At 39.9% G+C, this 27,102-nt stretch overlaps 2 protein-coding genes and 1 long non-coding RNA gene across 27 annotated transcripts in view; 1 reads left to right on the forward strand and 2 right to left on the reverse strand.

Annotated features, from left to right (window-relative positions):
* Positions 1-807, forward strand: part of LOC309338994 — a 17,570-nt gene extending 16,763 nt beyond the window's left edge. For both annotated transcript variants that reach the window (XR_014155132.1, XR_014155133.1), the window contains exon 3: positions 551-807. This is a non-coding gene — a long non-coding RNA (uncharacterized lncRNA). The remainder of the gene's footprint in view (positions 1-550) is intronic.
* Positions 1-11,934, reverse strand: part of GARIN2 (golgi associated RAB2 interactor family member 2) — a 20,358-nt gene extending 8,424 nt beyond the window's left edge. The window contains exons 1-4 of one of the 4 annotated variants that reach the window (XM_081856405.1): positions 11,661-11,932; positions 10,127-10,307; positions 6,396-6,545; positions 2,030-2,232 (exon numbers count right to left, since the gene is read on the reverse strand). In XM_081856405.1, coding sequence (XP_081712531.1) covers positions 2,030-2,232; positions 6,396-6,479 — 287 coding nt within the window. In that variant the 5' untranslated portion in view covers positions 6,480-6,545; positions 10,127-10,307; positions 11,661-11,932. Of the gene's footprint in view, positions 1-2,029; positions 2,233-6,395; positions 6,546-10,126; positions 10,308-11,660 lie in introns of all 4 variants that reach the window. The other 3 variants (XM_081856407.1, XM_081856404.1, XM_081856406.1) reach the window with 3 other exon arrangements.
* A 5,653-nt stretch (positions 11,935-17,587) lies between these two features.
* Positions 17,588-27,102, reverse strand: part of GPHN (gephyrin) — a 246,328-nt gene continuing 236,813 nt past the window's right edge. For all 21 annotated transcript variants that reach the window (XM_081855750.1, XM_081855731.1, XM_081855734.1 and 18 more), the window contains 6 exons: positions 24,590-24,677; positions 23,435-23,508; positions 22,691-22,755; positions 22,147-22,250; positions 21,743-21,839; positions 17,588-18,596 (listed from right to left, as the gene is read on the reverse strand). In XM_081855750.1, the coding sequence (XP_081711876.1) occupies positions 18,463-18,596; positions 21,743-21,839; positions 22,147-22,250; positions 22,691-22,755; positions 23,435-23,508; positions 24,590-24,677 (562 nt within the window). In that variant the 3' untranslated portion in view covers positions 17,588-18,462. The remainder of the gene's footprint in view (positions 18,597-21,742; positions 21,840-22,146; positions 22,251-22,690; positions 22,756-23,434; positions 23,509-24,589; positions 24,678-27,102) is intronic.

Genomic DNA, 27,102 nt, shown 5'->3' on the forward strand with positions numbered 1-27,102 from the left:
CTCCGGTGGCATGTAATATCTACAGTTGTTAGGAGATTTGGGCTAAGGTGCTATCAGTATGCTGATGATGCTCAGCTTCTTTTTGCTATAATATCTGAATCAGAAGAGGCTGTGAAGTCCCTGGGTCATTGCCTGGATGCAGTGGTACAGTGGATGAAGAAAAACAAGCTGTTGAATCCTGGCAAGACAAAAGCAGTATGGGAGAGTAGCCAGGTCTGAGAAATTGGTCAACTGCCTACCTTGGATGGGGTTGAACTCCCCATGAAGGAGCAGGTTCACAGTTTGGGGATGCTTCTGAATCCAGCTCTGCCACTGGAGGCTCAGGTAGCCTCAGTGGCTAGAAGTTTGTTTTATCAACTGTGACTGGTTTGACAACTATGGCCTTGCCACAGTAGTTCATTCATTGGTTACTTCAAGACTGGATTACAGCAATGCACTTGTATATGGGGCTTCCCTTGTGCTTGATCCAGAAGCTACAGTTAGTGCAGAATGCTGCAGCATGATTGCTAACAGGGGTGAGGCCTTGTAAACGTTTAATATCTTTTCACAGATATCTGCACTGGTTGCTGATTTGCTACTGGGCCAAGTTCAAGAAGATTGCCTTACCCCACATGTACCCAGATGACCTCTTTGATGAGTGGAAATAGCACTACCACAGGTGCCACATAATACCTGTTACGCAGTGTTTAGATTGTTTAGTGTGGCAGCACCTTCACTTTGGAATTCCCTGCCTACTGATATCAAGCATGCACCTTGATTGTATTCTTTTTGGCGCCTACTAAAAACATTCTTGCTTAGACAAGCCTACCCAAGTGCTTAGAAAGTTGACGTGAATTTTAACCTGTTGTAGTATTTTTACTTTTTGTACGCGGAGGTGCTAAAAACTATGGCAAGCTGTCTCCCTAGATGGTTTGTGGGTTGCCTCTGGTTCTGGTGCAGGTCAAATAAATACAGCCCCAGCTCCCTCATTCTCTTAGATACAGGCGGATGGCTAGGGCAGCTCGGAGGGGCCTTTGCACAAACGTGTGTGTGTGCAATGGTAGAGGCCTGGCTGGAAAGCTTAAAGCCTGCTGCTGCTACATGGGAGACAAGATTGAAGAAAAGGAAATATGAATTGGCTCCACCCCGTAGCTTCAATAATTGCAGCTAGGAGCAGCTAAGGGCTAGATAGAGTCTTAGATCTAAAAAAAGTGTAGATTTGCACTCGCTGGGCAGATTCCGTTTTGACTTGAAATGTTTGTTTTGGGCTTCTCAGAAGTACATAAAGTCAAGAAAAAGGAGTGGGGAGTGTTGGCCCAGCACCCTCTGGCTGAAAAAACAGCACTGCTTATATTTCTGTTTATTTAAAACATGTATACACTGCCCTTCATCGTACTAGATTTCAGGGCAATATATACAGAGCATAAAACAATTAAATAAAACTCAGTCTGAAGATAAGAGCAACCAAGCAAATCTCAAAACTGACACTAAAGTGCCTGGGTAAATAATATTTTTTGCCTGGCACTTAAAAGATGGTTGTGTTGGCACAAGGGAAACATATTTGGGGAGGGTATAGCCAAACCCGGGCTAGCACAGCTGAAAAAGCCCTTGCCCTGAGTGATGTCAGCCTCAGTTCAGAAGGGAGAGATCTTTCTCTCTGTTCTGCATAAGTGTCTTATGCCAGTCTTATAACTATGGATGGAGGACATGGCATTGTTTCTCACCCCATCCCCTTGTGTAGTACTAGAAATTCAGGCATTTAAACAATGTTGCCATTGGAGTTGGGGTGCAAACATCACATATTTTCATCCTATCAATAAAAGAGTGCCACCAACTGGACAAATTGTGCTGCTGAAAATTTCATTCATGATGCGCATTGTGGATTCTTGGTGAAAAAGGTTTATGTATAGATACTTTACTATTTTAATACTATGTAGAAATAGTGAAAATTGGGAGATTCTGTTACCATTTCCCCATACCAAATTATAACAGTCAACTTGAATTTATGCAATATCTGCAGTCTTTTCATGCCTCCTCAGTACTAACTCACCTGGTGAGCACTAGTTCATCTTCAGAATTTGATTGCCTTCTACTTGCTGGGCGTGCTGAAATGGCTTCCTGGGAGGACGAAGAAGCTGCATGTGCAAGCACCATCACATTTGGCAATGACTGGCTTGAGCTGGAGGCACAAATGCCCATGGTCACATAGTTGGGGCGATTGTGAAGGTAAATTGATTCACCCCTTCTATTCACCTGCAAAGAGATAAGAGGTTATTTTAGGCATATAAAATAAATATTATTTCAAAAGCATCTGAAAACACATTGTATTGCAATTATGATATTGGGAAGGGAAGGAAGGTTCAAGAAAGATGTGCATGTGAGAAAAGAGAAGAACTTAAGTCAAAAGCTTCCACATAGTGGAAATGTTGGAAGTAGCTTCAAGTGTGATGCTGGAAAACCCAATGACTGCTATCCTGCAGGCAGGGTGGATAAAAATCTATGATTTTTTTAAAAATAAAAATGGATTTTTTAAAATTTCAATCAGATTTTTTTAAATTTCAATTGGATTTATAAAAACAAAATGCTTTTGGAATAAAAATCTTTCTAAAGATAGTTTTCTATTTAAGTTAAATTATAGTCCAAAGGCTATTCATCAGGAAATAAGGAATTGTTTTTAATTATGTAGCATGAGGCTTTATATGCAATGTTTAATTTTTTTGGTAAATGAATTCAATCAATCCATTCACAATGTCATGCTCTTCCAGAGGTTTCTGTAAGATTATTTGGGGCAATTTTTCTAACAAGAATATATTCTCACAGATGCATGTTGTTGCAGTTCTCAAAAGCGCGAATTTGTGTCTGCAGAGATAACATGCCTTTTCTTCACAGGAAAAATGTTATAAAATAAACATACAGAGTTGAGGAAAAAAACTTAATCCCATTGTTCCTTTGAAAATTTATATACACAGAATCAACCCCTTACCTTTTAAATGCTAAGTTCTGTGTGAAGCAGTAAAAATGAAAGTGCAGCCTTATGACCAGAATACTCCACAAGTCTTGGGATCTTTGTTTTAATAATTGTGCAAGTCAGTTGCATGCCTGTGCAACTCAGACTTGAGGCAAGTGCTGAACGTACTTCAGGGCTGGCAACCTCTTCCCAATCCCACTGGGTTCCAACAGCTGCACTGATACTTAACTGTACAGAATAGGCACCTGAATGTAGAAGCAAATCCAAAGGTGGAGTGGTGGAAATAGTAACTGGGATCTGTCTTTGGCAAGACCTTGAAGTGCTTGCCAGTCAACTAATAAAAGTTCACTGGTTCCAGGCCCTTCTTCCCAGGGCTCACCTGACATTGTCCAAACAATAAAGTCTCTACCTGGAACTTCAGTCCTGTAGCAGGAATCCCTGAAGTTCTACTCCAGTCCTTGGTTCCCCTTTTCCAGCTTTCCACCAGCCTGTTTCTCCTTGACCTGTTCTTTGAGCAAGCCTGTTCCTGCCTAGGCCTACCAACTGTATCTCTCCACCCCCCCTCTAGAAAAAGGAAGACCAGTGTCAGAGCTGCCCGAGGTCCCAGCTCACAAAGGACCAATGCCAGTTCGTTGTTATATACAAAAGTCTTTATTGACGTTCAGTTTCGATTTCAAAGCCGCGGCGCGCAGCTCTACGTTTCAAACTCTAGACCGCTGAAGCTCCGTCTGAATCTCCTCCCCCCAGACACCAGTTTAAGACTCTAGCCTTGCTCTACCTCTTCCTTTGCTCTTTCCTCCTCTGGGTCCGCCTGTCCGCTGGGGTCTTGCCCTTTCTAGACTCTTCTGACGCTGAGTCCCCTGAGTCTTCCCCCTGCCTTCGGCGGGCTTTAGGACCTGGTTCCCAATCCGGGTTTTCTGCTGTCCCGCGCGCCTGTACATTCGAACTTGGCACGCGCGCCCAGCCGGCAACCTTTCTCCTGACCGTTACACTGCTCCTGTCACTGCTTCCCCCTTCGGGGAGGCTAGCTGGACCTGACTTCCCCTCCGTTCCCTCACTCTCCGATAGGGGCGTGGTCAGCCCTGACTCATCTTCTCTCCCTGCTGGAGGAGACGCTGGCCCTGATACATGGGACTCTTCCCCCCCACTACGCTCTGGTGGGGGAGCTGGTCGTGATCTCCCGCTGCTGCTTTGGGAGTCCCCGCTGGCCCCTTGCTTCTGGTGCATCCCCCCTGGGACCCCCCTTGCCCTGGCCCTTGGCGCTCCCCTCTGGGAATCTTCTGATTCGCTGGAGAAGTTCATGGAATCTCTCGTGCCACTGTCATACTCCCCTACGCTGCCCTCAGATTCTTCCCCTTCGCTCTCCATTTCCTCTCTCCCCTGTGCCTCTGCTCCTGAGCCCCTGACATCCAGCTTCTCTAAAGCCAGAGCTGCTGGGAGATATAGCCCCTATAAACAGTTAACTTACAAAACCTCACAATAATTTCACAATTATCTGTCTATGTATTTCTAATAGTATAACTATATCAATAATTTTTGATATAACTGTAAAAACTACTCTGAAGATTTATTATTCCAAAAACGAAACCTTATAGCAGCAAGAATGAGTCTTTCTGTAAAAAAATTATTTAAATCAATTTAAATCATGATTTAAATCAATTTGATTTAAATCAAATCCACCCTGCCTGCAGGACATCAACATTTACACTATCTGGTTCAACATTCTGCACTTTATGTATGTATTTATTTCATACAATTTATACACCACTTGGTTGTAAAAAAACTCAAATCAGTTTACAAAGGATAAACTCCTGGTTCAGCTCGGGAGTTCATGGCCTCCGTGATCATCAGACATCCCTTTGCACTACACATTTGGCAGGTCATAAGCCTGATTTGTGTAAGGCATCAGGATGATTGAACCAGCAATTCTGGTTCAAATCTAGAATGGAGATATGACCCAGACAGTTGACACAATGGGAATTCAGAGTCTGCATGACCACAGGCAAGTTACCCCTGCTGTTAATCATCCTGGACTTCTCGGAAGCATTCAATACTATCAACTATGTTATGGTATGGTAGTGAGCGACCTTGCTGAGATGGGATGGGAAAGGCACTATTTTGCCATGGTTGTCATCATCTCTGGAAAGCTGGTTTCAAAAGGTTCTGTTGTACTCTGTGGCTATTGGTTCATGGCGTGCTGCAGGGAACAATCCCCTCTCCCATGCTTTTTAGCATCTGCATAAAACTGCAAGAGGAGGTCAACTGCAAGAGGAGATTTAAAGTACGGTGTCATCAATATACTGATGACACCTGTTCTATCACTCTTTCCATCAAATTTCAGGAAGATGTGCAGGTCCTGAACTGGTGTCAAATGGACTTGACACTGGTAAAAAAAAAATCCAGTCTGGGATCGGGTGTATTGCCTGCTTGGTATTTGGTTCTTGTTTTTTATTTATATAATACCATCTGCATAGAGCAGATTCATAGAGCAGACTGTTTCCCCCCCGTATGAACCTACCTGAACACTCAAGTTGGCCTGGGGTATACGTGTTTGAAGTATGCCAGGTTGTCAGTTGAGAGAGGCTCTTTCTGATCATGGTGCCTAAGCTGTGGAAAGTTTTTATCAAGGTCCTACTGGTCCCATTATTGTTCTCCTTTGGATGGCTGGTGAATACTTTCAGGGGGCTATTTGAGAGGGCTCTTAGGCTGGGTAGAGATAATTTAGTTACTATTGCATTGGATTATTATTTTTTACTTTTTTATTCCAAGCAGTTCTACATTTTTAAATTACCTGTGTTGTTAGCCATCTTAGGGGGAGGTTTTCAAAGAAAAGTCGGGTAAATAAAAAATAAGAAAAATCACCTGTTGATGAAGCTCTTGTTTCCGTATGCCCACTTCTCTGTGCAGCTCTACAATTCCTGTAAAACTAGATCTGAGTTTCTAAGCCAAAACAAGCCCCAGGGGTAATCTTTTCAGGCAATCAGGGCAGTTAGCCTTGAAACTTAACTGAAATTGATCCAGACACTTTGGAATTTATCCACTGGAATTTCCCCTCCCTCTCCTCCACCCATATACTCCTCTAGTATCCCCAAATATGTTCTGGAGAGTTGAGGAACTGCCAGAGCGGATTTGGAGGGTGCACAGGGAGAGGGGAGGGAAGGAAAGTTCCCTTGCGCTCATGGAAGTCTATCTGTAGGTACTAAGTTTTAGCCTGTATACACATTACCACTTCACTCTGGCTTCAGTGCACACCTACCACCGGTGTTTGAATTTGTGTACACATTTTCCCTCAAACGCTCATGAGACAGCTTCATGAATAGGAATTTGGAGGGTTGCAAGCACGGTAAACTAGACTCTGTTTTCTACAGTTGAGTCTGTGGCATTTGTAGGCATTCATGCTCTGCTCAGATGCCAGTCTAAACAGTAGTATTCTAAAAAAATTAGTTACCTGAACAAAATTGCTTTCAAACACAGGAGCAGATCTCAAGGGAATATATTCTCCTCTTTCAAGAATTTTTTTTAGATCTCCCATAATAGGAATGTGAAATGCAGATTTGGTGTGTTTAGTGGGCTTCTTAAACTCCGGTTGCTTTTACGCCTACACATAAGACAAGAACAAAATGACATTGGAAATTAATAAGACACAGCATGGAAAAAGGCTAACTCAGAATAGCATAGAGAGCTAAGAAAATTTATAAATCTTTGCCAGGCACATAATGTAGTGAAGTTATTACTATTCTAAATTACCGTATGTTCTCAGGAGCCTTTCCCATAGGCTATTACACATAGAATCATACAATTGTAAAGTCAGAAGGGACTTCAGGGTCATCTAGTCCAGCCCCCTCAGTATAGGAATCTCAACTGGTCATTTAGTTTTTTCTGGCATGGCTTGAGTCCTGGAACATCTATCAAAATGTGCTGATCATTTTCTACAGTCTCATGTTAGTAAGTCAGATACGTTTATTAAGGATACTACACATTTCATTCAAATCATAGAACAAAGTACAATCATGGAATCAGATATTCTAGTCACTTTAGATTTACAGTCTTTGTACACATCTATTCCCTTGGATAAGGGACGTGGGTGGCGCTGTGGGTTAAACCACTGAGCCTAGGACTTGCTGATCGGAAGGTCGGCGGTTCGAATCCCCGCAACGGGGTGAGCTCCTGTTCCTCGGTCCCTGCTCCTGCCAACCTAGCAGTTCGAAAGCACATCAAAGTGCAAGTAGATAAATAGGTACCGCTCTGGCGGGAAGGTAAACGGCGTTTCCGTGCGCTGCTCTGGTTCGCCAGAAGTGGCTTAGTCATGCTGGCCGCCTGACTGGGAAGCTGTACGCCGGCTCCCTCGGCCAGTAAAGTGAGATGAGCGCTGCAACCCCAGAGTCGGTCACGACTGGACCTAATGGTTAGGGGTCCCTTTACCTTTACCTATTCCCTTGGATGAGGCGAGGTTAGTTCTTGAGTCAAAACAAAATAAAAAAAATCCTTCCAGTAGCACCTTAAAGACCAACTAAGTTAGTTCTTGGTATGAGCTTTCGTGTGCATGCACACTTCTTCAGATACGAGCTTTCGTGTGCATGCACACGAAAGCTCATACCAAGAACTAACTTAGTTGGTCTTTAAGGTGCTACTGGAAGGAATTTTTTTATTTTGTTTTGACTATGGCAGACCAACACGGCTACCTATCTGTAACTTAGTTCTTGAGGATACTCTAAATGCTTGGAAGCCTTTTGACCCTCTCCCTCCCTTCTTCCTGATGGAATGAATTGGCTTGATTTTAGAAAAGATTCCCCCCCCCCCATGTTTGATCACAATTTTTATTACAAAATCAGAGTTGTTTCAGTGGGTTCACCATTTGCCCCTAGTGAGGCAAATTTATTCATGTGTCAATCTGAAAAACAATGGGTTTTGGATCCCAACACTAACCCTTATTTTCGTGATATTAAGTTTTTAAAATGCTATATAGATGGCACATTTAATATATTTTCCAGTGAACAGCATTTGGATGTCCTGGACGATTGGCTTAATTCAGTTCATCCCACGGTTAAATTTAGTTTGCAACATAACAGACAGGCCATCTCCCTTTTAGACATGACTGTATATATAAGCTTCCAAAGGGCAATTGGGCGTTAATTATACTAAATCTGCAGATAAACATTTCCTTTTAATATAAGTCCTTTCATTCAAGACACTTGAGAGACAGCCTCCCTTCCAGTCACATGATTAGAATAAAACAGAACTCATCTCAACCTGGGGGTTTTGTTCAGGACTCCAGAACATTAGCTAAACAAATTCAAAATAGAGAATACCCAGAACACATTATCAACAATACAGTCCAGAGGGTGTCCAATATTAATAGGAAGCAACTTTTTCAAAAACAGGAAATAATTAAACAACAGGATAACATGCACCTTTGAGTTTTCTAGCTTATCTATGAAAATCAAAAAGTTAATAAACAAACATCGGCACATCATTCAACACATCCCCAGATGTGATCTTCCCCCTCTAATTGGTTGGAGAAGGGGCAAAACTATTAAACAATCCTTAGTCATATTCTATTCTATTCTATTCTATTCTATTCTATTCTATTCTATTCTATTCTATTCTATTCTATTCTATTCTATTCTTCAACAGGAAACATCTCCCAATGCAGTTAAGGGTCATTATATATGTGGGCACTGCAGGGTCTGTGATATGTTACTTAATGTTAGAGAATTTCAGGATCCACAGTCTGGACACATTTGGAAATTGAACCTTTTTGCAATTCACCTGTCATCATGGATCATGTATGGGATTATACGCCCATGTGGCATAATGCATGTGGGTATGACACTGAGATGTGTATGGATAAGAATTCTGGAACATATGTATAGAATTAGACAAAATATTATGGATGCACCCCTGGTGCAACACTACATTGAATATGGCCATACAGATTAGGATTTACAGTTTTTGGTGTTACAGGCTTACAAGTATAAAACCTTGCATTTGTCCCTGTTGAAATTTATTTTGTTAGTCCTACAATCTGTTAAGGTCATCTTGAATACTGATTTTGTATTCTGTGGCATTAGCTAACACTTTGGTGTTATCTGCAAATTTGATGAGCATCCCCTCAATTTCTTCATGCAGGTAGTTTATAAGGATGTTGAACAACTCCAAGCCCAGGACAGAACCCAGGGCACCCCACTTGTCACTTTTTTTCTAGGACGATGAGGAACGCTCTTTGGGTTGGGTCAGTCAACCAGCTACAAATCCACCTAACAGTTATGTCATCCGGCTCACATTTTACCAGCTTTTCTGCAATAATATTGTGGAGGTATTTGTCAAAACCTTACTGAAATCAAGTTACACTACATCCACGGCATTCCCTTGATCAACCAAGCTTGTAAGAGGGTGGGGTGTCTTCTAGCTTTGTGCTAGTTGCTGTGAATAACTAGAGCAAGAATGAGGACACAATTGCAGACTTCTGCTTTTAACTATGGATCGCTATGACAACTCTCATTTTATATACCCATGAAAAAGAGGACATGTCCTGGAAAAAGAGGACATATGGCAACCCTAAAATATGTTACCAAGGGAGGGAGATACAGGGCTGGTGACAAGTTTTGAGGGCTTTGGGGCATATTCGCCTAATATGGTCACTGTAATCTAGGGGTTGGAGGAGACATGGTTCGTAGGGGTAAGCGGGATATGCACCTCAAGTATGCATGTTCATGGCCCTTTGATGAGGGCAAGACCAAATATGCATCAAAATGGCAACATTGGCTCTCAGCAAGTGGGAAAGGTGGAAGAGAAAGGACAGGTGGGCTGTTTAGCTAGTCTGGGTTCTTGTAAGTACCCGACTTTGATAATTTTAAGCTCAACCATGGGAAAATACTAAGTAACAATGTTTTCTCTGAAGCATGCAGTAGGTGTAGTTTTGATCTCGTATTGTAATCAGTGAAACTCATAAGTCTGATTAGGCAGATAAAAACAATTAGCTTACCGGGTTTTTAAAACATTATTTAACTAAAAATAAATAATAGGTTGGACTAGTAAGCAATGATGTATCCCTTTAATCGCAAACAGTAATTGTGCTACTTATCTGATTCCCAATATTACATACTTTCGTCTAATATTTTGTCTCCCTAAAGGAGCTTCTGTATCTTATTCTCTTATTTTAGAAGAGTAATGTCTTACATGGAGGGTCAGACCAAAGGAAACATGTGGCACCAACATTTGATCCAAGTCAAGTAGCACGTGTTACTTTATAGAGTTTCTCTAGGCAATGGCTGGTATTAGAAGTGAGGTAATGCCATGTCACAATAGGGGCAATCTATAGAAAACAGAGCTCTGAAGCAGTGTCATCATAGTGCAAGGCCTAAGATGAGACTATAGAACATCAGTACACATAACAGACATTAAAAATGCTTTCAGAGAGAAGGCTTGAACCCCTTTCCCTGACATCCTAATTTCTGGGTCTAAGGAATATTCTCTTTGTGTGGGAGCATTACAATAAGTACTCCACAGCTGTTGCTTTAAGTAGTATAGCTGAGAAAGAGTTTTCCATTTCATCCTGCAGCATCATAAATAAATGTGTAATCCCAGTTAGTATTGCATTCTAATTCTTAAGCAAGAATCTTGCTGCAAGATCAGGAGTGTTGAATTGGGTTTGTCTACTGCAGAGGACGAGATGGTTGGATAGTGTTCTTGAAGCTACCAGCATGAGTTTGACCAAACCGCGGGAGGCAGTGGAAGAGTCGGACACGACTAAACAACAACAACAACTGCAAAAAGTGGACCAAACAAATTTTCCCATCATCCCTAGCAAATATGTGGTTGGGGTGGGTTCTGTTGTAATTCTTGGTATTGTTAATTTTTTATAAGTAGACTGAAGACACCACACCCTTCAGAAACATACTATGTTATATGATACAGTTCTAGGAAAGGGGCACAGTCAGGGTGTGGTGGGAAAGAAATAGGATTTTTAATCTATGGACCACCATCTAGGCTTCTAAACTACAATACATGCGGCTATTCTAGTGCAAACTTGTAGGTCTACTATTTTGTAATAAGGCTTCAGTGACTCAAATCCTCATTTGTAAAGTTCATTTTGGTGACCTTGATCCAATAATTATTACTAGTCTAACCTATTTTATAGGGTTTTTGTGAGGATAAATTGGATCCCTGTATGTCACCTTGAGCTCCTTGGAATAAAGGTGGAATGCTATTTATTTTTTATTTAAATATTTCTATCCCATTTTTTGCAAAAACATTTCAAAGCAGTATGCATCAATTTAAAACAATATAACTATTCAAGAAATATAGACATCATAAACTAGATTAAGAATAAACAAAAAATGAGTGAGCTGGTGACATACATGCAATTTCAAAAAAATAAAAGTGACATAGCAAGATAAACCTGCCCACCTGCCTGAAACAAGACAGTGCATGCCTGTTTGTTAGTGAAGCTAATTCAGCTATGCATGTGTGTTAAAATTGTGATTTCGTACTAAATTTCTGTATTCAGTATTTTTAGAGATCAACTTTCAAAATATGCTCACAAAATCAGTTGACTAGTTTAGATTTACAGTTACATAACAAAGATAGTGATTAATCAGAAAGGTTAAAAATTAATAATTTTAGTTCTGAAAACAACAGGTATTTAGAGATAAAATATTCAAAAAATTTCATAATTGAGGTGATAAATATATAACCAAATAAATACACTCGCCTGTATAGTTGCTTGTGTAGGGTGCTGGACTTGCTTTCACTTTTAACAAAAATCTAGTTTTCTTATTGCAGAAGATTGCTGAGGATTGGTTAGCTGATAAAATTAGAGTTGTAAAGTTGGCAAGCTGCATTGGCATTCCATGGTTTCTCCCCAGAAATGCCAAGCTCCTTTTAGTCTTTCATGACATCAACTGGACGATGACCTCTGTCCTCAAAAGGTCCTCCTTGACCTGGTCAGGAGCAAATAGTGTACAAGTAACAAAGGTTTGAAAAATAAACCAACCTCCCCTGACCCAGAAGGTTCTGAGGTAATAATACCTTATTAGCATATTTCAGTCAAGTAAAGCAGTCATTACTGTCTTTGCTTTGCAGCCTTTTCTAGGCTAGGATAAGGAGATGTTGTAAGATGCAAGCAAAACACCAGGCACATCACTATTTCCTGATGTAAAATTTTAAATATTCTGGTGCTGTATGCCACATTTGTTAATATGGCAAACCAAATTTGGTGACAGACACCAGACTTTGTGAAAAAATAAAAACAGTAAAAAAAATTGTAAGCAGGAAGTTATGACTGGAAAAATGAACAGAAAAGTGTGTGTGTGAGAGAGAGAGAGAGAGAGAGAGCTCAGACGCTTGAACACACATTATGCTATTCAGAAAAGACATCTGAGGTTCAAAATGCAGCTTTGAAAAATAATCAGCACAGCAGTGATACGATCTTGTTTTCATCCTGTCCTGAATTCCAGAATTGCAGACTCCTGTAGAGTAGATGCCAGTAGAAATTTAGAATAATTAACAACTTCTAGAGATCTGATCAGGATCAGGCTAGAGTTCCCCTTGCTGAGCTCAAGAAACGATATCTGTATTGAATTGTGCAGCAATGTTTGTTATTGACCAGAGTTTCCAATTGTCTTTTCTATTATGGACCATCAGCCTGCCCCTTACATTCAACCGCCTTCCAGGTCTGTCAATGTCATAGAATTTACGAGGATTTTAAAATGATTTTTTTTGTTCTTTTTCTTTAGTGTAACTGGTTTATTTAGTGTAAAACTTGACCACTGTTCGTGTTTTACTTTTTGTTTTCAGCACAGCATATTCCCATCTTTAACTGACTGACAAAATAGTGCCTTCGTTGTGCAGATTGACTGCTTTTCACATCTCTGTTTTCTCCTAGATATGTCTCTAATATTGAGCCATTACTTCCAAAAAGCAAAATTGTCATTTTCCTTTTCTTCATCCACTATTTTCTTCAACCAATATTCAAATGCAGTAATTGTTTGATTCAACTGGGAAGTGTAGTCAGTTATAGGGTATAGAATATGACTACAGATGACTAGCAAGAATAGTTTAGAAAAATAATGATCCAAAATGGTGGATGTGAGACTTAATAGTACATTATATGCTATACAAGTGCAAATATGCTGAACAATACATAACTGGAATATTTTTGTGGATGGGAGAGAGATTTACAGGCCCCAGGGTAGAAGTGACCTCCTCTCCAGAATAGAAGACTATGCTATTACATTGGCTAATATCTTCCACACACCATATGCAATTAATGTAAATGAAAATTGGTCTTGTAATCAGTAAGATTTGGTGTGGTGATGTAAAACCAGAACTAATTAGGAACTGGATTTTTATAAATTTAAATCTTAAGAAAATGTACTGACATCACCAATGAATGGCTAATAAACAATTGGTGGAATATCATGTGTAACAAGACTAACATTTTCAGTTAGCAATAGACATCATTATCATCATCTGAGGCAGATTTGACTAAATCCTTGATAATAAATCTCTTAATATTCTGATCAAGCACATGGCAATTCTTAGGAGTTTAAGAAACCCCTCAACCACCTTCTGTTTTCACAGCTTTCTCTGACAGCTAAGTTGAAGAGTTCATTACGTTTGTGATTTTCACAATAGCACTGGACAGCTTTCGGATGATAATTTTTAGCTCTAGCCATTTCCCATAAGCTTTGAACTAGTGACAAATGAAAGACTCGACACCTATTAGCAAAACCCTTAGTCATCCAGTTCTCTAAAGGTGATGTATTATCTCTTTTATGTGACATGAAGGCTGACAGAATTTAATATCCTTCTACAACAGAGAATGAAAAATGAAATTGTTGTAATAAGAGACTAAGAAATAGGTTTAGAAAAAAAGCTGTTAGGTTAGCTCATAATTCTGCTCACTCAGAAGATAGTGTGGGAAGTGTTCCATAGATGAGTCCTGTGTTTAGGTAGTAAGGATTTCGGTACCAGCTGACCCACATGCAGAGAGGGCACAGCTAGATTTGCAGAGCTTCATGAAGAGAATTAAGAACTGCTGAAAAGTATTTTGAAGTATTCTCATGACAAATATTACAAAGAGGACAAGAAGGAGAAAAATCAAAGAAAAATTGAGATTATAGGAAAATGTCTATTACTTCATCCATTTAAACATATTTTACCTTTTCTAGTAGTTACACTAGATTGAAACTGGCATATGCATTCTTTTGACCAGGTCATGTAGAAGAGCAGCAAATATCACTTAACTTCTACCATTTTACCTAAAACGTATCTGAGTAAAAGGAGCCAAAGGTTCCAATATTATGATACTATATATGCCAGATAAAATTTGTGCTACCTATAGTTTAGAACCCAAACCATGGTTTAAAGGAAGAGTGTCCACTTTCATCTCTTGTCTGCTCAGTACTCCAGTAGATGCAGCAGAGGTAGAGCAAAGATCATTTGTATCTAATGTGCCCTGAATGGAATTCTGCTCATGAAATGGGAATTCTCCTTTTTACCTCTACTCAACTTCTCAATCTGCTCTGGAGTGTTCCCCAACACTCCGGAGCTGCTTTTGAGGGCATGTGTGGGGCAGCAGGGGAGAGGAGAGGAGAGAAAGTGCATTGTGCAAGTGGAAGTCACTTGCTTCCCAGAACAGGAATGTTGGATACTGCACATAGCACAAACTATAGTTTGCAAAAATGTTTCAAACTATGGTTCCTGATTCTGGTTTGCTAGCAAATAAGAAACAATGGTTGGTCAATTTAGATAGCATGTTAAACAATAGAACATACTTACTTAGGGAAACTTCCTCTAAGGTAATGCATCCCCTATGCCCAAGAAATTGCAAAGGAAGCCGTTAAAATTCAACACACAAACTATAATTCAGAAGCAGTCTGCCATTACTAGCCTAAATAAACCTAAGAATATAACAATTCTTTCTGAATAGCATGCACCATATGAGCATAAACACATGAATACATTTGAAAGAACACTAAGTCAGCTTCAAAGTTTTAATCATTCTCTCCAAGGCAGCCAGTACATTATCTAGAAAAAAAGAAAAGAAAACCTAGGACCAGTGAGATTCATCAGCTGGAATCAGGTGCAAAGATAGTCACTTACTTAAATAGTTTTGAGCCCAGTAATTAGTTTTGAATACCAGAATGAACTGTTGTGCTATACACAAATTCATTTGTTAGACCCAGTGTTTTTTTCTAGGGGTATGCATACTCCTAAACATTTTGTGAATCTAATTTTGGACTCATTGAGGGGCGGTATTTCAATATGAGTAGGAAAATGAGAGTACCCCATAACATTTATTTAGAAAAAAAGCACTGGTTAGACCCAAGCTTTTTTTATTTCAGCAGAATATTTTGACGCGTGAGTTCAGTATTTCACGTAATCCCTGTTTCTCAACTGTTTCTTCAACTTGGCTCCAAGTACTCCTTCCACTCTGCCTGCTAAAACAGCCTTATTTGCATTGATCTTGTCTTGGCCTTTGAACTATGAATTCACCTCCTCTTGGTTCCTCTGCTTGGCTACTTTCTGATACGACCTTCCTTGTTATTCTTGTTGTTCACCAATGTTCCTGATTAGGCAGAGAACTGCCCCTTTCCCAAGGCAAGACAGCTTTTATTTTATTTATTTATTTGTTAAATTTCTATACCGCCCTGCATCCAAGGATCATAGGGCAGTTTACAGTATAAAGTCACCTTTTCTACCGGATATAAAGTGCAGGTGTAGTTTTCATCATGTGAACCCTTACATTCCACCTGGTCATCTGGGAATTGTGTTGGGCTGCTATTGGGCTTCCAAGCAGATAGTGCTACATATGTAGCTGGCACAATCTTGGCAATGATGGCAGTTCTAGGGTCATTGCACTGTTAACTTAAAGCACGAACCTGAAAATGAAAGGTTGATGCCAGACTTGTATTCCAAAAATATTTAAGAATTAGCAATAGGTGTAATATATACATGGTTCACCACTGAAAAGGGCTAAATGTGTGGAGAGGAAAAGTCCAGTTTGCCTGGTCACCATATTTGCGCTGTCTTTGTCTTCTCAATATTTTCTTCTTATTGCTGACACAAAAAATGATCACACAACGGGAAAGCATATTTTTCATTGGATCAGCTGGGGGTTCTTTTGGCATTGTTTTGTGCAGTCATGCATTCATGAAAGAGTTTTGCTCAACGGAACAATGCATAGTGATATTTTTATAAGTTAATATTATAAGGAGAGGCATACCCCCCTAACAGCACAAGGGAGGAAGTAGTGCCAGTGAAGATTGGGAGCAGTTTTTTTCTGGAAAATAATGAACAACTATTTGTAAACATGTGCTTCATTTCTAATTCAGCAGTTAAGATACAAAAGCAGTACAACAAATCCTGTGAAAGAAACACCACGTACATCTTGAGCTGTTTGAAACTGTAACATAGCCAAACTCTCAGTACACTATTGGGCAGCTCCCTGATGCCACAATGATGCGTGTACCTGAAACACTTTTGCCACAGCTTTTCTCTGCACTAAGCTTCAAGTATTTTATAGTCATAATAAATATAGTTAATGCAGAAAAGAGGATGGGTAGATTATCTAAATTCTAACCATAAACAAATAAAAGAATGAATTAGGTGCCCTATGCACCAGACAATATCACACACACCTGACAATGCTACATTCACATAGTTGGTTTATGTGATAGTTGTACTGTGTACAGGGTACTTTTTATGTGAGTCTTTTTTAAAAAATAAATATTGTTAAGAAGGCATAACAACAGTAAATCTATTTGCATGAAGAACTCAGATGAAAATCTGTTTCATTATTCCACATCTCAAAGGCAATTCTTAAAACCGTCTGCCTGAATTACTTGCATTTTTTACTTAGTAACCTGGAAATACATCTATTTTAGCCTAGTGACTTTTGGTATACACTATACTTTAGTTGCAGCAAACTGTTTCCAAAATAAACAATTGTAAAAGTGATGGGGAAGTTGACAGAAAGAGTAGTGGTGGCAATCAATGTTGCCATTTCTACACCTGAATCTCAGCTCATTATTTCAGGACTTAATTATCTACATGTGTTACCATTGTGTCTTAGAGCAATGATGTCAATTTCTTAGGACCAAATGTTTTAATTAAATTAAATCTCAATGTTAGAGACACATACTCTATATAGGTGGCATTGACAATTGCCTACTTGGATTTTATGAGCTGGATCCAAACAATCCCGTGCATAAGCACTAAGTGCAGGATAGTAATGGCCAAATTCCCTTTCCAGCTATGTCCTCTTCTGCTAAGTTTAGCCTGACTCCATAGTATCCCACAACACCAGGAGTGTCTTTTTTTCAGGGATGTAAAGGACTGGATGGGGAGCACCCAGTAAGCACTGGTATGTGTGTGGTAATCTGCATGTGGTCCTTTGGATCCCTGTCTATTTGTATACATCAGTGCAACATATTCACTGAAATTCTGTCCAGGGACCCCAGTCTAAGATTGCACAAACAAGAAGATAGCACTTCATATTTTTTTAGAGAGGTCTCTGCAAAATCTCCCCATTGGCATCCTCTTTGCTCAAATGTGTTCTTTAACCATAAAATCCCCACCTCCCCAAAAGAAAGGAGAGTTCTTTTCTCTTATTAAACAACAAGGCTAACACAGTCACCTTTTAAATAATGATCCAGGATTTTTTTTTATTCATTTAAGTTTCAGTATCATTACAGAAAATGTTATGGTACAGAGTTGTTTAACATTAGTTTTATTTCTTTTCTCATTTAATTTCCACACGAATGCTGGTAACACTAATATCTGTACAAGATCAGTCTTTGATTTTTTAAGATTTTAATTCTGTACATTTTTAAATGTATTGGTTAAAAAGGCTGTCAGCACTTAAGGAAGCAATTTTTGTTGTTTGTTTAAACAAAAGGTATCCAGTTACTGCCCAATAGTACTGAGCTGGGTGGCTGCTGGGATGACAGATATCCCTGAACGCGCAGCAAGGGGTGAAAACCTCGGGGCTTGGTCGGGTTCCCAATGCAGCCACTCTGCTTTTGGCACTGTGCACATCAACACGAGATACAAGATAAAGAACAAGCAGAAGCTTTCTGTGAAGCGGTTATGAAGCATACTAATAAGGGAAATCCAAGTGTTGTCTACGCTAGTATAAATAAGCAGACAGCCTTGTTTTAAGAGCATAAGTAGTTGTATCTTAAAGATGAGAAAAAACACAAGTTCTGCAGGCACCTACCGCTGTCTACTAAAAGCTACCGCTATCAGAACTAGCATTGAACACACAAAGCAATTGCAAGAAAGGAAAAAGTTGCTTTGATATAATCAGAATAGATTTCTTTAAGATTAGTTTTTAAAGTTTTTTTTTAAAAGGTATTTATTTAAATTCATTTGAAATATAGTTCAAGGTGTTGACTATACTGATCAACTTTTATCCAAATCAGAAAAACTAGCTGTGCCGTTGCATATTACAGGATACAGTCAATGATATGTGGACATGCATCAAAACTTCTCTCTTGCTGGTGACATCATAGTCTTCCAATGACCATGACATCAACCACCTCGCCCTTATGAAGTTCCACATACTGCTCTGTCTTTGGAGGTAGCATCAACAGTCCATTGGCACTGCGCATACTCATCAGACGACTGCTCATCTGGTTCCCTACAGAGAAGCAAATAAGTCTTGTTAGCAGGGTAAATGCCACAGAATAGTTCAGCGTATGAAGCCAGTTCCCAAAAAATAATTTTAAAGCGACAATGGTCACAAATGGTGAAGATCTGTTGTTTGAAGTAAAATGTGGGCAATATCCAGGAAATAGATCTCTCTTTCCCCCTTAGAATTTTCACGCAGAAATGCCTTTTTACCACATCTTTTTTATTTTAAGCTTGCACATTTTAATTATCACATGCACCACTTTCCTAGTTTATCTTCCAAATAACCCCATACTAAATTACAGTCTGCACTAGGATGTGTCAAAACTGAACTACTACAGCCCTACCCCCAAATTTATTTCATATAACATTAGCCTTAACATTTAACATATACCACTCACAGATGATAGTGTTATTTTTGGTTCCTTCATATCTAGCAGTTTTAGGCACATTATAAATATGCTAGTATTCCAGAATCTGAACACTGGTGTGGACAAAGCAGTTTACAAATGATGTTCCTGTGCAATTTTTAGCAATGGTTTAAAATCTTCTAGAACTAAATAAGCCTCAAAGAATACACTCCAGAATCTAGATATATTTTTTCCATTTCCAATATCAAACTTAGATATTGAGTTTTATTAGAAAGGAAGCTTGAGTTTGAAGTGGGCAACTTGTCTAACATATGTCAGCTTTTTATCCTGAGCTGTGCAAGGTTTTAAAAGCTTTTAGCATCTCTCATTATCCCAGACATTGGGTAGAGGTATAATGGAGGCTCTCTCATTGGAAGTGACATCACATGTAATGTCCAGTAGTTATGTAATACCTCACACACTCCTAAGAAGAAAAAGTCTTGAGGTGCTGACAATGAAGGGAATTAAAGTATTGCTAGAAATGATACATTACAGTCTGAACACTAGTAAAACTTGTTTTCCCAGCAAAAGAAAAAAAGCCTGAAGGGAAAATATCTGTACTCCCCTACAATGTACAATGAGTACAAATGGATCACTCCCAACCAAACTCAGCTCAAGACCAGGGCTTTTTTTTCAGCCAGAACTCCCCAGAACGCAGTTCCACCACCTCTCAGGTGATGTCCGGCACCTCTTTTTCTAGAAAAATAGCATTGTTCAAGACCTAAGTGAGCACAGTATGCCAGGGAAAATGGGTGAAGCTTCTTGGTTCTCAAGATGGACACAGTGGCCATGAGACCAATGCAGCCTTCGTCAACCAGATGTTTTGGATTACTATTCCCATCAGTCCCAGCCAACATCTTGAGGGCACCAGGGTGGTGAAGGCGAGTCTAAAGTCTATTGTTGCTGTCTTGAGCACATTCTTGAGGAAAGGTAGTGTGTGCATGTATGTGTGCATTTGTATCTATATACAGTGGTACCTCGGGTTACAGATGCTTCAGGTTACAGGCTCCGCTAACCCAGAAATAGTACCTCGGGTTAAGAACTTTGCTTCAGGATGAGAACAGAAATCGTGCAGCAGCAGCAGCAGCAGCAGCAGCGGGAAGCCCCATTAGCTAAAGTTGTACTTCAGGTTAAGAACAGTTTCAGGTTAAGAACGAACCTCCAGAACGAATTAAGTTCTTAATCCGAGGTACCACTGTATATGCATCTCTAAGTACATACACACACACACACACACACACACACAGAGTGGTGCCTCTACTTACGTTCACCTCTGGTTACGTATCCTTCGGGATACATACATGCAAAACCTGGAAGTATTTTTCCAGGTTTTGCTATGCGTGCATGCGCAGAAGCACTCTACCGCCGCACACACATGCGCAGAAGCGGTCCCTCCGGTTGCGGAAACCTCGGGATCGGACCGGAGCTCAGGAACGGATCCTGTCCGCAACCGGAGGTACCACTGTATATATTTATCTGTAACTGTCTATCTATATCTGTATCTGTATATTTTAGGGGTAGTAATATGGGCTCCTAGCCTGATTTGCATAATTTGTGGCCTTATTATCTGATGGAATATTTTTTCTTCATATAGTCCAAACTCCTTCTTCTGAAATAGTAGTCATGCTGGCGGTAGTAAAGGTAAAGGGTGCCCTGACCATTAGGTCCAGTCGTGACCGACTCTGGGGTTGCGGAGCTCATCTCGCTGTATTGGCCGAGGGTCATGTGGCCAGGAGGACTAAGCCGCTTCTGGCGAACCAGAGCAGCGCACGGAAATGCCGTTTACCTTCTGCTGGAGCGGTACCTATTTATCTACTTGCACTTTGACGTGCTTTCGAACTGCTCAGTTTGCAGGAGCAGGAACTGAGCAACGGGAGCTCACCCCGTCGCAGGGATTCGAACCGCCGACCTTATGATCAGCAAGTCCTAGGCTCTGTGGTTAAACCCACAGCTTGCTGGCGGTAGTATCCATGTTCAAAGAACAGGAAGCAATAGTATTTGAAGATTTTGCTTCTATAGTGTTAAACAACAAAACATTGGGAGGGATTCAATGTTCTAATCTGATTGTTCAGTTAGCGCAAGCATTTTGGCTTGCCAGACAGAACAATCCCCCCTCTCCTACCCTGCATGCTGTTCTGTGGGCTCTCCTATCCCTCCATATCAAACCTTGGGGAATGCAGGAGGAGGAGAGGGTGGAAGCGATGTTGTACAAGTGAAAGTGCTTTCATAGGGCTTCTGCTATTGAGATTCATTAGTTGAATCCTGCCCATTATTTGTGAAAACTAAAGTACAGTGAAACCTCGGTTTTTGAACGTGATCTGTTCTGGGAGACTGTTTGACTTCCAAAACGTAAAAAAACCAAGAATCAATGGGCTGGCTGCAGAGTCAAAGAAAAAAATTAAAAAATGCACCTCGGAAGCCGTGCAATTTCCAAGATGCGTTCTATGGCCTTTGAAACTGAGGGGGCTGTTTTGTTTTTGTTTGTTACTGTATTTTTGAGATTTTATATTGTAAACCATCCTGTAATCCTTGGATGAAGGGCAGTATAGAAATCATCATCATCATCTACAACATCATCATCTTAGCTTGTGGGAAGGTAGGTTGGGACTACTTTTCACATGGTACGTGACCATCACAAGTAGAGAAAGCACAAGTCATTCACGCTTCCTTTTATTTCTTCATATTCTGCAACCCGTAAACCCAGTCAAGGAGCACAAGAAATAGAAAACGATAGTAAACAGCTAACCTGTACTTTGTGCCCAAGGCAGTGGTTCTTGGTGATGCCAAGTCAGTATGCACCGATGATATTCTGGACGAGGGTCCAATTTCACATCACATGATAACTGGAAAAGCATGCACAGAAAGAAAATACTATGTCATGTACAAAGTTTGCAGGGTGGTTAATACAATGTTGGCTGTTTATTGAACAGTCATTTTGATTTGTTTGTTGGGAAGTTATATGACAAAATGGCAAGCAATTATTATCTCAGTTGCTGTGTTTGTAGCGCAAGAGCACCAAATTCACTTTAATGGTGCAGCCTGAATTTCCCTGTATGTGATTTACACCATGTGCAAAAACGGCAGGAATCAGGAAGGGTGCACACCAGTGACTACACAGAGTGCCTCAGAAGCTCATTGTATAAAACTCACCCTGGCTTTTATGATAGTGGGACGAGGATCCAGGATTCCCTGCATCTTTCTCAGTGCTGGGACAACAAAAAGATTGCAGGTAACAACTGCTGACACAGGATTCCCTGAAGGAAAAAGAAAAAACCCACAACAGTTGATAGATCAGCAATGTAGAATTATTTAGGAAATGACCCCCCCCTCAATGTTACTTTGCTGTACAGCTGTGCTAGGAACAGATGATATATTTTACCTGCAGCAGGGATAGTGAACCAGAGCCTTCCATATGTTGTTGGACAATTCTCATCACCACTGACCATTGCCTATGCCTAGGGGTGACAGATGTCATAGTCCAAAAACATCTGGAAAGCTGCAGGTTCCCTTCACTAGAGCCATAGGCATTATTGCATATTAAAGATGTAACAGTATATAGTGCACAAATGCGAGATTACGAAGATTATTCATTTAGGAACTAGAGGTCCAAACATAAAAGCTTTTGCATTTTGTTTTGGATTTTGTTTGTGTTATCCATGAAGGACAATTATAATTATAATTCAACGAACCTTACCTGGGAGTGCAAATATTATTTTTCTTACACCATCAGTATCCAAAGTTGCAAAGGTTGTTGGCAACCTAGGGAAAAAAAGTCAGCTGCTAAAACTATTTATTTAACAAAATTTGTATAAAACAATTGTAAACAGACCCTCTAAACAGTTTTTAACGAAACTATAAAAATAAAATTATACCTTAAAATTGTCAATAGAAATCAATGTTAAAAGCAAGTTTATTATCTCCCCTGTAATGTTTAGTGAAACAAAATATGTGTAGTAAAGTTGATATGACTTTCCCTGTCCCCTCAAACAGCAGCCGGGGCAGAGAAACTCTCAGTGTGTAATGGGGAGAAACTGAAGATGAATCCTGCTTTGGTCTTTTATACAGTGATTGATTGGCAATACATCTGTAAGTGACAGGGGATTAGAGTTGTATCTGTGCAGTGAGGTTAAAAGACTTAAGGAATGTTTCAGGAGGAAGGTAAATAAAGGTAAAGGACCCCTGGATGGTTAAGTCCAGTCAAAAGCAACTATGGGGTGCGGCACTCATCTCACTTTTCAGGCCGAGGGAGGTTTCATCCTACAGACCTTTTCTCTCCCCCCCCTTTTAGATCTCTCCTCTGCCACTACATAGTTGTAAAATGTTCCTGAAGCCCCAAACCTGTGTCTGCTGGCATTATAGGAAACTTCTACCAGATCGGACTATTTTGCCTATTTGGTAGTATATCCAAGTCCATATCTAATTGGGAAATATTACTCACCCTGGTTTCATAAAAACCCTGCCAAAGTGAATCTGAGCGTGAAGATCAATGTCCAGCACCTGTTTAAGATAGTCCTGTTTTAAAAATAAAAACAAAGTTTTCAAGGTATTTACAACACCTAATTCTTCAGAAGTATTAATTAAGATATGTAGGATGACACCTTGTCCAGTCCTAGAAGTTTTATTTATTAAGTAAATTTGAAGCCTGCCTTTCTATCAAATGGCACTCAAGGTAGCCAACAAAAAATTACAAATACATAAAAACACATAAAATATAATAAAATGGCAATCATAGATCTTTTATTACTGAACCCCACTTGTCATTCTAAGAAGTTGGATGTTGACGCTTGGGGGGTTTCCAAATTAATCAGCATGTCAGAGTGAAGTTTACTATCAAAATTAACTAGATAAATCACTAGACCAGTTAAGAATGGACATTAATTGCCACCCACAGAACAGAGGAAGAACAACTAATATGTTAATTCTTTCCATGTGTGGGCTAGTTCTGACCAGAATGATCCTTTGCCTGGTGTACTGAGATGCAAAGGGATCCTCAAATTACGTAGGTTACTTATGCCGCATTCTTAAAACTCAGGCATTCCAGAGTTATCCCATATTTAAAGGTTTTTCCAAACAATTACTGAAAATGTGGCACAGCTTCACAAGCTCATCTCACCACTTCTTCAATTCTATTTAGATCACAAAAACATTCCACCAGTGTCTAATAGTTTGAGGTATGGAGTGATAATAGCTTAGCAATGGGTCACATAACCCTGTTGCTCTTTGTCCTGTTAAACAAGAAGAATACAATATATCTTTGGTTCTCAGCGACACAGAATATCTAAAAGCCTAGCAGCGGTGAACTATGGTTACCCTTTCTTTTATACATTTATTTCTGAATTTTACACTTGCCCTTCAATGACCAATTGATATTTTCAGGGTGGCTTACACAAGAAAAGAAAAGAAACAACAATTAAGGGTTTTTCTTTCTTAATTTGGAAACCTTTCAAGTGGCCTCCCCCCAACAATGGGAGATCGAGACCATGCTCAGATTTCCTCTGTTATCATTAGCACTTGTCATTTCTGAATATATTTTTCTTCCTATTGCTTCATCTCTGTCTTAACTTCCCGGCCTCAACACAGTTTTTGCACATACCTTTTCACCCATGGACACACCTCCTGATGTGATGATTACATCAGCACGACTGATACCCTCATTCAAGGCATTAAGTAAATCATCTGGACTGAAGGAGAACAAAAGCAAGCAGGTTAATGACTATTAATTTGTACATTCCAAGTACTTTAAAAGGGGGGGAGGGGGATACATACATCTCTGCAAAAACAACAACCAAAAAACGCAACCAAATGTAAATACATCTTTTTAAGCAGGCAGAACATATTCTCCAAGAGTAAAACTATCAAGAAACAGTAATAGTAGGCACAGTATTTTGTTTGTGTACCGGAAATGTTAACTGAATGCACAAGCAATCTTGGTATGCAGTTAAGCTAGTCCAGACTAATTCTGAATATAGCAATATTATTGTAGTCAGTCACATAGTGCATTACCAATTCAGATGGATGGGCTACTACAGGATAACATTAAGCAGCAGCCAGAAAAGGAGGGAGGGAAAGAATCATAATAATTTACTTTATACCTTTCAGAGAGGTAATGAAAACCCCATATTTTCCAATTTTTAAAATTTTATTCTCTACCACTCATGATGAATGTCAAAACTATAAATGGTCTCAGCTCAGTTAATGCTGCTGGAAACTAACAGTGATTAACAACATCTGTCCCAGATTCAAACTGTGCTGCTGATGGTGAGCTCTCATTCCTACTCCAGTGCAGCCCCCAGCTGCAGCTGGATAGGGTTAGCTGTTCAGGAGGTCTTTGTCACATATGATTAGAGCATAGCTGGGCATCTATGAAGTTCACCACACCAGAGGTGTGTGAGTGTGTCTTAACTGCAGACTTCCTAAATTGGTTCCTTCAACCTTGTTACTACCTGATCATCTGTTCTCCTAGCATGTGTGCGGCAATTAAAGGATATAGGGCAGCATTCTCCTGTCATCTAGCTCTCTGCTTCTGGGTGGCAATGTGGTTTGGGCTAAGGGACAGAATGCAAGCAAAGTGATGTAGTGAGGTGCCTGCAGCCCTGTTCAGGGAGCTCCCCCCCACCCCCAGGAAGGCATATGGCCAAGATGGCCCCATATCTTAGAGCTAGCACTGATAAATGGTATCTTGAAACTGTCTTGGTCTCTGTAAACTTATACATTAACTTTGAACACATTTGTATCATCGTCTGTTATGTCATATTCCAGATAAAAGGAAACTATGAACGTTAGTTATATGTTTTGAAAGAATTATCTAACCAACACCATCATAGAAACACCAAAAAACAATGAAAATGTATAAAGAGTAACTTATGAATGAACAGTTAAGACTACATAATGAACATGTATATATGTAAACATGAATGATAGTCACTGTTGTGACAATTGCAACAGTTTCTCCAAACATCTCAACTGTTAGATAAGATCTAGAGTGCATATCATTTCATACTTCATCATTGAAAGAATTATCTGCCATCACTTTCCCACAACGGTTTCCTTCTTGTGTAGGAACAGACCTGCAAAGATTTACTTCCAAAGTTCAAACCTATAAGCATATGTTAAGAATATGGGAATGATCCACTCCCACTGTGAGCACAGCTTCCACAGAGGCATGGGCATAGTCAGAATTTATTGGTGGGTGGGCAGACATTATGCAGTGTAATTGGTCAGTTAGTTAAGTATTTTTATTTACTTGATGGGGGGGGCAACTGTACCCCCTGGCTACACTTATGCACATAGGAGCCCTGTTTTCTTCCTTGGCAATGTATAAGACCATTATGTGGAAAGGGAGGTCTTTGTGCATCTCCAGTATCTCTCCTTCTCACCTGGATACAAGTTACTTGTGTTTAAAGTATGACACAGGGATCTGGAGTGGTGGTAACAAATGAGGAAGAAATTGAAGTTATAACTAAAGTCTTCCAGAAAAGAAGGGTCACCCAACAGAATGAGACGTCTCTTTGGAGAATATGTCCTGAGGAATAACAGTATGAGAATTTCTAAGCATCTTCTATAGATGCAATTGCCCTTCTCACAACAATGCAAATAATATAGTTGGATATATCAAAGTGAATAAAATCTACTAATGTCATGAGGGAAGTTAAAGATAGAATATAATGTCCATTGGGAGATCTAATATTAAGTAGAAAGGTCTTTAGAGAAGTCACGTTCAGAGAAAATTGCAAGAGATTTTACATTTTTAATTAAACCTGTGTGCAGCAGTGGATGGGGGATGCTGCTGCTCTCCTGGCTTCCAAACACAGCATGTTACTGGTGCTTACTAGAAGGGGAGTGCAAGGTGCAGGAAGCTCTGCGTAGTCTGGGTGCATAATGGCAAAAGCAGCAGATTGGCTCCACCATGCTGCGCTGTACTGAGTTCCCCATGCCTTGCCACTCCGGTAAGCACCAGCAACACACTGTGCTAGGAAGCTGGGAGAGCAGTGGTGCTCTGCCTCTGCTGCCCCATTGGCCACTACTAGCACGACTGAATCGGTAACTTCAGGTACACTGAGTTTAGTTTAGAAAAATGTAATGAAATACGTCATTCTTGTAATCTGC

Source organism: Podarcis erhardii (assembly GCF_964252035.2).
Source record: "Podarcis erhardii genome assembly, chromosome: 1".
Classification (NCBI taxonomy): domain Eukaryota; kingdom Metazoa; phylum Chordata; class Lepidosauria; order Squamata; family Lacertidae; genus Podarcis; species Podarcis erhardii.